The sequence below is a fragment of the Acipenser ruthenus genome, chromosome 1, assembly GCF_902713425.1.
Source record: "Acipenser ruthenus chromosome 1, fAciRut3.2 maternal haplotype, whole genome shotgun sequence".
Taxonomy (NCBI): Eukaryota; Metazoa; Chordata; class Actinopteri; order Acipenseriformes; family Acipenseridae; genus Acipenser; species Acipenser ruthenus.
The window spans coordinates 28,769,578-28,782,155 of NC_081189.1; the positions used below are offsets into that span (position 1 = coordinate 28,769,578).

General features: G+C 36.3%; 1 protein-coding gene across 8 annotated transcripts in view; it reads left to right on the forward strand.

Annotated features, from left to right (window-relative positions):
• The window catches only part of LOC117411683 (tight junction protein ZO-2-like), a 46,301-nt gene that overhangs the window by 9,396 nt on the left and 24,327 nt on the right, over nucleotides 1–12,578 (forward strand). Inside the window, exon 1 of one of the 8 annotated variants that reach the window (XM_034915686.2) lies at nucleotides 4,734–5,078. The exons of 3 other annotated variants lie outside the window; for them this stretch is intronic. In XM_034915686.2, the coding sequence (XP_034771577.1) occupies nucleotides 5,019–5,078 (60 nt within the window). In that variant the 5' untranslated portion in view covers nucleotides 4,734–5,018. Of the gene's footprint in view, nucleotides 1–4,733; nucleotides 5,079–5,664; nucleotides 5,765–5,812; nucleotides 5,832–5,980; nucleotides 6,061–9,145; nucleotides 9,416–12,578 lie in introns of those variants that run through there. 4 more of the 8 variants (XM_059035218.1, XM_059035200.1, XM_059035223.1 and 1 more) reach the window with 4 other exon arrangements.

Sequence of the window (12,578 nt, forward strand, 5' to 3'; positions counted from 1 at the left end):
CTCCTTTGAAAACGTTAATTTGGCAGAATGAAATAGTCTGAAAACAGGTTCCTTTGTTTCTGCAGATTTAGTTCTTGCAATGTAAGCAATAAGGCAGCAAGCCAGAGGGTGCTGGGTGGTGATAACCACATGACCACACCCCTGTGTATATTATGAGGTAGGAGTAGCTGACTGCTTCTATTCTAATACCTCAAGGGTGTGGTTGTCTCTTGTTGTTCCACCAACTGGAGTGTGTAATTGCTATTATGAAACATTTTGTAACCACTGTCATTTATTTAATTACTTTTTTGTATTACCTGTACCATTTCTTATTTTACCTAGCTGTTTGCTAAAAGCATTAAGCAAACTAAGATCAAGTAGTTTTATGATATCGTAATAAACAGAGGGGTTGGCAACTGAGAGGTTGCAGCTTTAGTAAAAGATACACAGCCACAAAAGCATTTTGATTTCAGCTCTGCACTTCCAGGTTTGGAGCATTTGTACTACTGTCAGGCCTAAACACAGCTCGAGAGAGCAAGAGGCCTAATTTTCCTTCACTTTCCCTAAGAACAGTCCTTACGGTTCTGCTTACCCGGCTCTTCTCCACAGCACTTCTCCATCGTCTCATCCTGCGCCTTCTGCGTCAGAGCTGCCGGCACGCACAGCAATCAATAAATAAATACACTGCCGTATAAAACTGTCAAAGCAACCTCCATACAGAACTGAAATGTAGGTCCTTTTCTTTCTTAAAAAATATCAATAAGCCCTTTTCCTGTCATGTAAACAAAATAACTTATTAAAATGAAACAGAAACAAACATAAATGTACATTAGCACCACCGTAATTGCAGGTGTCTAATCTTGCCGCACTGTTCTGATACTGCAGTGCCGTTTCTATGCTTAGGTTATTAAAACATAATAGATGCCCGGTGCGTTGCTGAAGTAGAAGCATGGCTCCAAAACCACAAAGTTCCTGTTTTATTTAAATGCTTTAAATACAGAAATATAAGGGCAGCAGTGTGGAGTAGTGGTTAGGGCTCTGGGCTCTTGACCGGAGGGTCGTGGGTTCAATCCCAGGTGGGGACACTGCTGCTGTACCCTTGAGCAAGGTACTTTACCTAGATTGCTCCAGTAAAAACCCAACTGTATAAATGGGTAATTGTATGTAAAAATAATGTGATATCTTGTAACAATTGTAAGTCGCCCTGGATAAGGGCGTCTGCTAAGAAATAAATAATAATAATAATAATAATAATAATAATAATAATAATAATAACCTCAACGCAGTTCATTTAGTACTGGAACTAAAGTGCTTATAGAACTAGCAAGTTTGGTAGTTAATACACAGTTTCTGGTGAAGCAATTTATGGTGTAAGGCAAAAATGGATTCAGGAGGACGTAAGACGTGTTATCCAATTATTTTATTATAATATATGTGCTCTAGTTACTGGCACAATTGTAGCCAAGCTAAATATTCTGTGACAGTGCTGTTATTTTATAGAGTTTATGCAACAACTGACATCTAGGCTTCTCTAAAATCCATAGCATTGATTTGTGCCCGTCCAATTTGTGTTCACATCAGCAGAAGTATTATGGGTGACCTTCAGAGAGTGGATACAGCATACATAATATTACATGACTCATACAAAATTAGAACCATCTTTAATATGTAGCATATATTTTGAATCAATGCTGTCCTGGTATGTAAGATACATTGTGACCATAGTTGTGAATGACATGATGTTGTGTTCAATTGCAACATGCAGTCTGTGACTATACCTTTGAAGTTGGGAGAGATAAACAGTTTGACCTAAATAACATTCAGAAGTGTTGAGGACACTGGACAAGTATACTAACAGGATTAGGCACATCTGCATTGCTTTACCAAGACAGCAATGACCACAACCTTTAACATTAATTTGTTTGGATAGTCACATCATGCGTAAGGGAAAAGGGGTAGCAACTGACAAAAGAGCACTGTTATTTTTCCCGGGGTCGGGAATGGATGCATATTTTGGTGATAGCAATGTGCATTTACAATTGTGTTGAGATATGTGACAGTGTGTTCATAAACAAAGAATAAGAACAAAGTAATTTACTATCGGATATGACAAGAACCACCATCACTGGGTTGAGACATCTGAGAATTCAGGCATGTGCTGTATTTTTTAACTACGGTTATAATGTGATCAAACTAAAAGCTGTGTCTCGGTTTATGCAGTTCATTGTCGCTTATTTCAAACCTGTAGCAGTTGACTTGTAAAAACAGCTGAAATTTCACATGGAGATGACATCTGATATAGCAATTAAAGGTGCTTCAAGCAATCCCTTAATTGAGACTGCTGTCTTTTCCTGTCGGCAGTGAAATGGTGCCACTGGTCATGTGTTTGTGTTTGTTTTGAAATATTTAAGGAGCCTGTCAAGAGAATAAATGTATTTTATAAAACCACAAAACTACAGTCAGGAACTGGGTCAATGTTGGCTTTGTGATAACTGGAGTCACAGTAGCAAAGATAAAGGGCAGATAAAGACTGTTCTAGCTCTATAATCAGGGCCCATCTTTATGGCTAATCCAGGGTAGCACCAGGCATTTTTCTTATGTTTCTAGGTGCTTAAGAGCAACTTTGTAGTAGTGTGCCGGGTCAGAGTTATTGTAACCAATGCATTGTTGTTTAGATGCGCTTTGTATCATTTTCGCTTTCCGTCATTGAATATATGATACATTTTCAAACTGTAAAGCACCCCTCAATCCTCAATGTACAGTAGCTCTCAGCATCATGACCAACCTCTTTCATAAACCAGTGTAACCATTCACCTGTCCTCCTGCAACACTGCCTCCAGTGGATGTGGGAAATACTGCACCACATAGAACAAATGTTACAGTGTTTAGACAGGATTCTGAGTTTTATAAGGATACTTTTAAACTTAAAAAGACGACTGACACATAAAAGGATCCAAAATAAACCTAAACAACAATAAGAATCTATCGGTTGAGACAGATGTTTAAAAACTGGTGTTGCTGCTGATTTTATTGCAAGGTTCATCATCCACCGGTTTCTTAGTTTTGTTTGCTTATTTTTAATATGATCTGCTACCGGCAAATATTCCCTTTTCCACCAATTGGAGAATGGCAAATAAAGTTAATGATGAAAATCTAGTAGTGGATCACGCATTTCTGGACACTGAATAAATACTGAATGCTCTGTGATAAAGGGTGGAGGGTACTGCAATTGAAATCAAATCAATGTAACAAACCCCACAGATTATAATGGAATTGCACTATATTAAATAAATATAATACCTCACTACTGTAGGGAGGTTGCAGTCACTGTATAATAGTGTCAATTAATTGTTCATTTGACTGTACTACACTATCCTATCTTTACTTAAGTTTAACTTACATTTTTCTGAATCACCTTTTAAAATAAGCAATTGGCAATCTGGGTTGCGTCAACTGAAATCTTAAACGTTGTTTCTAACAGTTGGCGACCTGCACGACATTACGTCTTCCACTCATCGTTGTTTTCAACAGTGAATCGCCAGAAAATATTTTCTAAGGTGGTACAACAGTATTAGATAGATTCTGGTTGAAATGTACTGTTTTCAAATGTCACATTGCTTAAATATGCGTTTATATGGAAATAAACGTTATACATGAAAATCAACAGATTTATTTTTTTTCTAAAATTTTCGCCGTATGCAAATGTTGTTATTAGTTAGGCAAAACATTAGATTTACAGGCTGGTGTTGACCAATTTTCTTAGATGAAAGCGGGACAATACCCCCTTGTGTTTTAGTTTATCTGTGTACACATGTCATAAAACTTTGCTACATATTTCCAATTTCGACAGTCACAGAATTGTGGTGCTAACTTAGCAGTTTATGTCCATTGGTTTATATTTTATACAAAGTGTCATTCTTTGTGGAAAGCAAATGTATCAAACTTAACACGAGGTTGTAAGTATGTATCAAACCTAGTGAGATGTAGTCGGATGGACGCTCTAGTTAAACTGCTTTTTACTATAAAAAAAACATTTTATTAAAATATGTTGTGCCGCTATTTGTTTAATGTAACCGTAGTTACAACCGACATGTTTACTTAAGTGGAATATCGGAAGCTGGCAGCAATTCCGTTAGTGTTCAAGCCTTTACCCACTTTTAAAACAAAGTCTCTGTGAAAACGACGACCGTAATTATACACTTTATTACTATAATATAATGAGACTTAGTGGAACGATTTTCGAGTTTGTTATAAAACCAGCACCGTGCTTTAAAAATACTTGCATCGCACATTTTGCGTAATTTATTTTAATTATGAGAACGATGTTGACAAAGCGCAGCACGCTATCTCGTTGTTTTAAACTGGCCCAATTACTGACTGTTTTTCTCATTCCAGAATTTTTCTGAAACGACTATATTCATGTAGGATAAGTCAGTTCAAGAATATTCTATATTAAAACAATATAAGTAGTTCAATTCACTTTGTTTGCTTAGGACATTCACAGAAAGGACACAAAGTAAATCAACGCAGAAACCCCACAACCTTGCTGGAACTTAAGAAAAAAATGTGGGAGGGGTGAACGCCAATTTTTTCCAACTTGATGTTAAAAACTTGATGTGCGAAATAAATGTACAACAGGCTGTAAAGGAATTACTTATGTATGCCTCAACTGTATTAATTATATTTTGTTATGTTGACACGTTTTAAATCTATCAATAATAAAGTGCCCCCTCTCCCCTCACCATTTCTCCCTATGGTACATTCCTAAAGAAGGTTTCCTCAGTTAAGTTTGTGCTCCCGAGAATAATGTTTACAGCTTTCTCCGGATTAGCAGAATTGTTTTGAGGAAAGACACTGTATTGGGGAAAAAAGTAGACCTCAGTCAGATTTTTTGTTGTACCACCGTCAAAAATCACGAATGTTAAATTTCAACGTTTGAGGCTAGTATAAGAAAGGGCAGCCTCTTACTCAGTTGTTGTCTCCGGATTCTTTGACGATAAAAGAAAGATATTCTTTTGATCTATTCAAAGCGCAGGAGGATGCCAGTGAAAGGAGAAAGGGTGGTTTACGCAAGCAGAAGTGTATCACAATTGTTTGGTGTAAGTACATGCGATTTCTTTATTTCGTCGTAATAGGTCTGGTTTCACAAATACCTCTTAATTGCATTACAATTATTTCAGTTGGCTATAATGAAAAGTAACATGTCCGTTTTTTTTAAATTAATATTATTGTTGGGGAATTAAGTTTTGGTACATGATTACTTACGTGGCGGCTTGTTTGGAGGTTCACATAAAGTTTCGCCATGTGCCCCGTGCTGGAATGTAACTCCTTCCACCTGCTGACCTACTTCTTCAACAATCAGCGAGAGGCACAGCGAAATACTGTTTGCAAGATAATTCTGCGTGTTGAGTTCTTTATAACATTAATAACGCGACGTGTATATCGAGGTTGCACTTTTAAAATGTTGGTTGTAAAAATAACAAATGTACACTATATTTATAGAAACACATAATCCACCCCTCTCCCTTGGTTGCAGGGTCAGTTTACATCACAGTGTCAGAATTAGTCAAGGGGAGAGAATACGTATTTGGGATAAAGGACTAGGATAAGTAGTTTAGTTTTAAGTGCTTTTTAATTTTTATTTAACCACAAACATCTGATGTATCATTCATGACATGTGCTACAACATAAGTAGGTGTTTTGAAAGCGATGGGTGATAGACTCTAAAACATTCTTTTGGATCCCCCTCCTCTTCGGGCAGGAAAGGGTGGCGCTCTACAGCCAGGTAAAGACTCACGCTGTTCTAAATCGTACCTTTGGGAATGGGGCCGGGGCTGTTAATTGTTAACTACGTGAATATTGGTCTAGTCCACCCTTTTTCTGCGGGGATAGCGTCTTGTCGTTTGCACCATGTAATGGATTTTTTTTTTATGTTGACTCTGCGGGTTTGCACAAACCACCCGCATCTGTCAGCTACACGAGACATGCACTCAGCTATTCCAAATGTAATTAATCCCACTATTTCACCGTTCTGCGCTCTGCAGGGATCCCTGTTGGAACATTCCAGTCTTGAAGCGCGAGGTAACGTGTGCGTCGCCACAGCAACAGGTGTTGCAGGTGTTTCTATATGCCTGTATAAAAACAACAGTAGTTAAACAGTAACAGTTGGGGTTTAAAATATGAATATAAACGTGGCTACCCTTTTAGGCGACATGAAGAAAACACAAATGCATTTGAGTGTTGTAGTCCTCTCTGTTCATCTGTTCTTTAATCTTAAAAAGTAGTGTAACTAGTGACCACAGCAGATCAGTCAGCGTGAAGTCTCTTGAGTAAAAACCTGAAGTGACCTCTTAAAATCAGAGGTACCAGTAATCTCGTTTGGCTCATCAAACCCGGTTCACTTGAAAGCTTTTGTTATTTCCAACCATGTGCTTAATTATTCATTGTGTTACAGCATGATAAAATAGGACTTTGCTATTGTTTTTTGTTGTTTTTTTTTTTTAAATCCACCTGCACTATGTCTATGCAAATCTATAATTGTCCATCTGTGTCTTTAATATGAATTTTTATTGGGTTTACTTTTAGAAAAAAAAAACATCTTGCCTTTCTGTTCATTTTGATAGATGTGTGTGTTTTATTTATCTATCTATCTAATTCTGTATATATATATATATATATATATATATATATATATATATATATATATATATATATATTTCAAGAATGTGGAAGTTCCTGATATCAAAGGGTGGGCCTGTACAAGATTTGTGTCTAACTGCGTAATTTCCTCTATAAATGTTTGAATTAAAAAAAAAAAAAAAAGCTAAACAATACTGTTTTACATTCTCATGATTTGGCCAAAGTAGTTTCAGATATTGAATCAGCACCCCTCTGAACTAGTTTTTATTCAGGTTTATCCCCAGCGATGGGGATATAAAGGAGGAGCTGTTACAGACTTTAATGCAAGTAAGTTCCACATATTTTTAGCTGTATGTTATGAATTCCAATTGTATTGGAATTGGGGCTTCCTCAGTTGAAATTCTAGAAGGTTCTGATAAAGGTTATATCTTGAACGGTTTGCCAGAACTTGGGGAACCTAGCATAGAGTTTGCATGATACGAGTGATGGCTGTGATTTTGGTTTTCCACTCTGAAGATTAATCATATGATAAAACCGACACAGGATAATTGCAGGAAAAATAAAGTTTACAGTAAAATTCCTTAGATGAAAATTGTTACAGCTCGCTAAGTATAACTGGGACAAAGTAAGAACATTTTAGGAATTGGCCAACAGCTTCAAAAAAAACATATGAAACCACTTCATAATTCAAGTTTAAATAAAGTTGTAACACAGCGATAAAGGCAATGTTATAATAAATGAGGCCGTAACTTATTTTTGTTAAGTTGCTTCACTGGAATTGTTTCTTGTTTTTTGGAACTCTTTATACAAAAGTCTTGTTGCTTAGCATTTGAAACCTTGACTCATCAGACTTGGCATGAGATTCAGAAGGAAGTGTACTCTGCCCTGGCAGCACTTGCAGCTAATTCTCGGTCACATCAAAGTAAAGGCCTGAATCAGGCCCATTCTACATTTTATTTTATTTTACAATTATTTGTGCCTAGTCTCTGTTTTTGTACACTGAGGTTGTCATCCTTAGAGAAAGTCAAAGTAATTTAATATGGGATTTACAGTATTCATTGGTGTGATTAGGGAATAAGTTACTATCCCATGACGAATGAGATTTCCTGTTGGTAAATTTTGTATCCTAGATGCTAATCACAAAACTGCGAGGCTCTTCCTGCTGTATGGGTTAAAATACAAATGACTCTAACTTCAGTAGAATATCAGATGCCTAGTAACCCAGGAGGGATTTTCTTTTTGTTTTGTTATTTGTTAGTGAAACTGTACCAAGTAAAGCTGCTTTGATTCTTACCAGAAGGTCCTGTCAGCATGAATACAGGTTCTGGTTTAAACAGGAAGATACTTGAATTCTGTCCTGCAAGAAACAGAGATTCCCCCCCCCCCCCCCCCCCATCCCTTTATTATGGTTTTCTGCTTTTTATCCACCAAACAAAACTCTACTCTCCAGCTGTGGTAAAGGGATATTACTGGATTATTTATGAAGGTTTCAGAACTGATTCAGTAGCATTAGGCTGCAGGATATTGTATTATGAGTTTCCCTTTCAAAGAGTGAATCAGAAACTTCCTTTCTGGGACAGTAAGAACAATGGACAAAACAATTGACGTAGCCACTAATAAAAAGAAGGATGTTGATTTAGAACAACAAGTCAGACTAATATATAAATAAACATTGCATTCACTGCTATTTTATAGTACAGCCCCCAATATCTATGCTGAGCAATGTAAGTTACCAACATTTGGAAAGTTACATGTTATAAGTTTCAATTTCAGCTTATTTTTGTATTTTCCCTGGGCGATGAGCACAGTCATTTTATCCTAAGAGTTCTCTGGTACTCCTTGAGAGCACCAGCCAAAAAAACACTTAATAGCTTGCGTTTCTGTATGGCAGTTTAACAGTCACTCAGTTAAAATTGTTCACATTTTTAAACATGTTTTTATAAAGTAACCATTTTACAATGCTTTCGATAATTCAAAAGGGAATACATGTTTCTCCAATATAAAGACTATCAAAATAATTTAGGGTAAGGTCAGGGATGTGAGGCTGTCTTTCTTTTGAGCATGTTTTCCTAAAATATCATAAGTTGAATAAATGTTAATGCTAGTACAGTAAATCCTTTATGAAGTTTAAATATACCTATACAATTGAACCCATCCGTGCATAAGTCCCATCACTTTACTATTTTGGTATCCTTAGTATTTATCATTTATAAATTGTTACATATGGCGCCCCACACTTCTCGTTTTTGCCTCGTCATTTATTGCCCTACACTTCTTGTTTTTGTCTTGTCCTTTTATGTAGGGCTAGCTGTTTTGGAACAGGTAACTCGATTGTTTGTGTTGGGAGGAGTAGCTTTTACGAGTCCCTACTGCCATTTTAAGGAGAGAATTGTACAGGAGCTCTGGCCTTGAGCACATTTACCTATGAAAGCAACCTATATCCATGATCGTATTACCATGAAGCGAGGTACAATTGGCTGAGCTGTAGAAAAACATGGGCTTGGCTGCACCCACAAGCCACATTTAATTACTTTGCAAGGGATAGTGGGATAGGTTGAAAAATTCACTTTCTTTTTTTTTTAAACAAAAATGTAGCGATCCAGAAAAGAGTTTTTCATTGTGTTTTTCTCACAATAGTATTTACTCTAGAAAAGCTTTGAATTCTGTTGCACATTGGAAGCGACAGATATTAAAAATAGGTGAAGGGTCTTTTTGTCCAAAGCTGCTGGTGAAGGAGTCAGAATATATGCTTACCTGAATACAGAGCTCCAAAATGGCTGTCCGATTCCAAGACATGGTAAGACTTTTGTGTTTTATCCTTGGATTTAGGCAGGGCTTAAGTTATTGTTTTAAAGCTGTTTACATGGATTACTGGCAGACGCTAGAAGGAAAAAAGTGTAAACTGGTATGTTTTATATGCGGTTAAAGTGTTCTTTGGGGTGGGGAGGATGTCTTTGAATCAGCATGGAGATTACAGTAAATTCCCCACAAATCTCCCTGTTATTTGAGATATATATTTATATTAAAGAGTAGTAAAGTAAGAATTGTTACTTCCTAGACTTTTACTAAACATGGTATCCTGTATTTAAATTGTTTTCACCATAGAGGATGCAGGTTTTGTGTCCCAGTGAAACATTTTAATGTTGTCAGTAGCTGAGAGATTTAAATGTTATTCCTTGTGTAATCCCTGTTTAAAAGTAAAATAGCAAACATAAGGCACAGACAAATGACGTCTTGATTTATTTCCTTAGTACACCACAAAATAAAATAACTTCTAGGTCCGATGAGCATGGATTTACAAGCGGTGTGGACTCATTTTCAAATGCTGTTCTAAATTCTAATAATTGTTTAAGTACAGGCTGTCATAAATGTGTCAAAAGTTACTGAAGTTAATATTGTCCATAGAAACCAGAGTCTAAATGAGGTGATTTATGAATCATTGCAAAGCTTCCAAACCAATATGTCCACTGATTTTTAGCCGGCCTCTGTGTAAGATTAGGGCATGTGTACAGTGAGTAATTGAATTTGGTAATGATTAAACTTACTGTGACTTGCATACACTCAGGAGAAATTACCTATTGAGGGCAGCAGGGAATGTTAGTACAGAGTATACTATAGTGTTTCTATAAAACACCTATTGACTAATTTTCCCTATGCAAGTGAAACACCTCTTGCTGTGTGAGGACCAATTCATTTGTAATGGTAGTTTTGGTTTGTGCTCACTTGTCTGCCAGTAACTCTGCTAATAGACATCTTGAACAGTAATCAGGGTTTCTATTGAGCACAATTGATCTTGGTGACTTTGCTGTAGGGGTGATGGTCTCCTGAGAAACCTAATCCTAGGCTCTCTTTTGTTGATTAAAGATGACCGTGTCACAGAATTGGATTAGACTGTAATCTAGTTGAGTTAAATGGCTTTCACTAATAGTTTCTGTAATCTTGTTTTTTAGAGAGTTGTAAAGGCAGTAAAAGTTGCAGTTCATTAGTGTTCTTTTTATATGTGCAAGTCATTGAAAACTAGATATTTTAAACATAGCAGTAAAAGCACTCTAAATTAAATGTGGAACTAATTGCACTGTGTACTAATCAAATATTTAAGGCTTGCAGGGTTGAAGTTGCACATTTCCCAGTAAGTTTTGAAGAGTAGATACTTTTTTGTGTTATACGAGAAGGGGGTCAGATGTTGTATATAGATACCTTTTTTTAAATCTCCAAGCAAAGCAAAAAAAACACATTTTTGTCATATTTTGATTAAAAAAGTAATATTGTATTGACTGAAGCGTCAAAGCATTTTAATGTACTGTTATTCCTGATGTTGCTCAACCACTGGATAGATCGACTTGCTCCTTTTGTTTTCCGTAAGTCTTGTTGGTACACGTCGAGTTTGTGTTAAACAGCAGCATGAATTCCTGAATTCTGTTAGTACTAGTTACTTGTTCAAGTTGGCATTACATTCTGTTTTATCAACACGTCATACCCTAAACCACGTGGCATTGACTGGGTGTTTGTTATACCTTTACTACTGCACTGTTTTTCACTACGTCTGGATTGGTTTTAAGTCCTGAAGTTATTCATTTAGTGTTGGAAATACTTCTGGAGGTGGAGGTAGATTTTATGTAAGTGTGTGTTTTTTGTATTAAGAGATCAGCAGTAACCTTTGCTAGCTGTTTTTTTTTTAGACTGACTGCCAGTACTAACCCAATATGCCAAGTGTAGCACAAGCTCAGGGCTGTTCCATTGTACTTTGACCCTGACATAGAAGACCCACAGTTCAGTGGGGCATCTAAACTTTTGGTAGTGTTAAGATAGTAAGTAGTTTATTTAGAAACAGAATATATTCTGTTTGAAGCATTATATTTGTAATCAGTCTACAAAGTTCAGATGCTTTTAAGCACTACTTGTTTCACTTGGATATTAGATTTCGTGTGTGTGTGTGTGTGTATATAATGTATAGTATATTATATTATTTATTTATTTACCTTATTTAAGAAAGGTTGTATAAAGCATTTTTTAATTCACCTCTTGAATAAGATACAAAGTTATGTGTGCTGCTTGATTTTAGATTTTACCCACATCCCTTAGATCATATGTGCAGGATTAAGTTGTCTAACATGCGATCTTATTCAACCCAAAGTCCCACTTGTAGATGGGAACAAACGCAATGAATAATAAAATAAACATGTTTTAGTGGTTTCAAAATATGTTTACACTTAGTTATATTTCAGACTGCAGTCTGTTATGCTTGAGTGCTATGACTAATAAAATAACATGCAGTTAAAACTTTCACTGAATCTGTCCAAACTTGGTAGTTCAGTACTCGTACAGCTACGAACCTTTCCAGTCTTGAACTCAAGCACTGCCATATATGTTGTTTAATTTTGAGCATGGGCGTGCAAGCTCAGCTTCAGAAATCTTTGCAAATCTTGCAAAGGCAGCAGTACTGCAGCTTAGTTTGCAGTCCTCAGACCAAAATGAAATCTAATATATTGAGTGCTGAAGTTAAAGATTGGAAACCGTATAACCTTTTAAAGGTTTATAGCCGTAATAAGAAATGGATAGAAAAAATGTAGAAAAGCTTGGTAAACCACAATTAAAACCGTGTGTTAAATACTAAGAATGGTCATCTTCATAACTGCCATTTGCCATGGGATGGATTAATCTGAATTGTAGGTGAACAGTGTTTTTATTCAGTTAACCAGTTGTATAATGTATTGCTTGTTCATCTGGCAGTAATGTTGTAGTGCAGTATGCTCATTTAGTTTACTGATTGACAACAGTCATTTCTTATTATTCTTGCATTATTCTGGGAGTGTAATATACTGTTTCCTGCCTCCCGCAAAAGGCTTTCTATTTAAGTGGCCATCAGTGTTGTGGGCTATATTTAGCAATGGGCTGTTGCCCTGTAATTGTTGGAGGCTGTCGATCATGAGCTTTCTTTTTTTTATCCAGTTGTGGATATT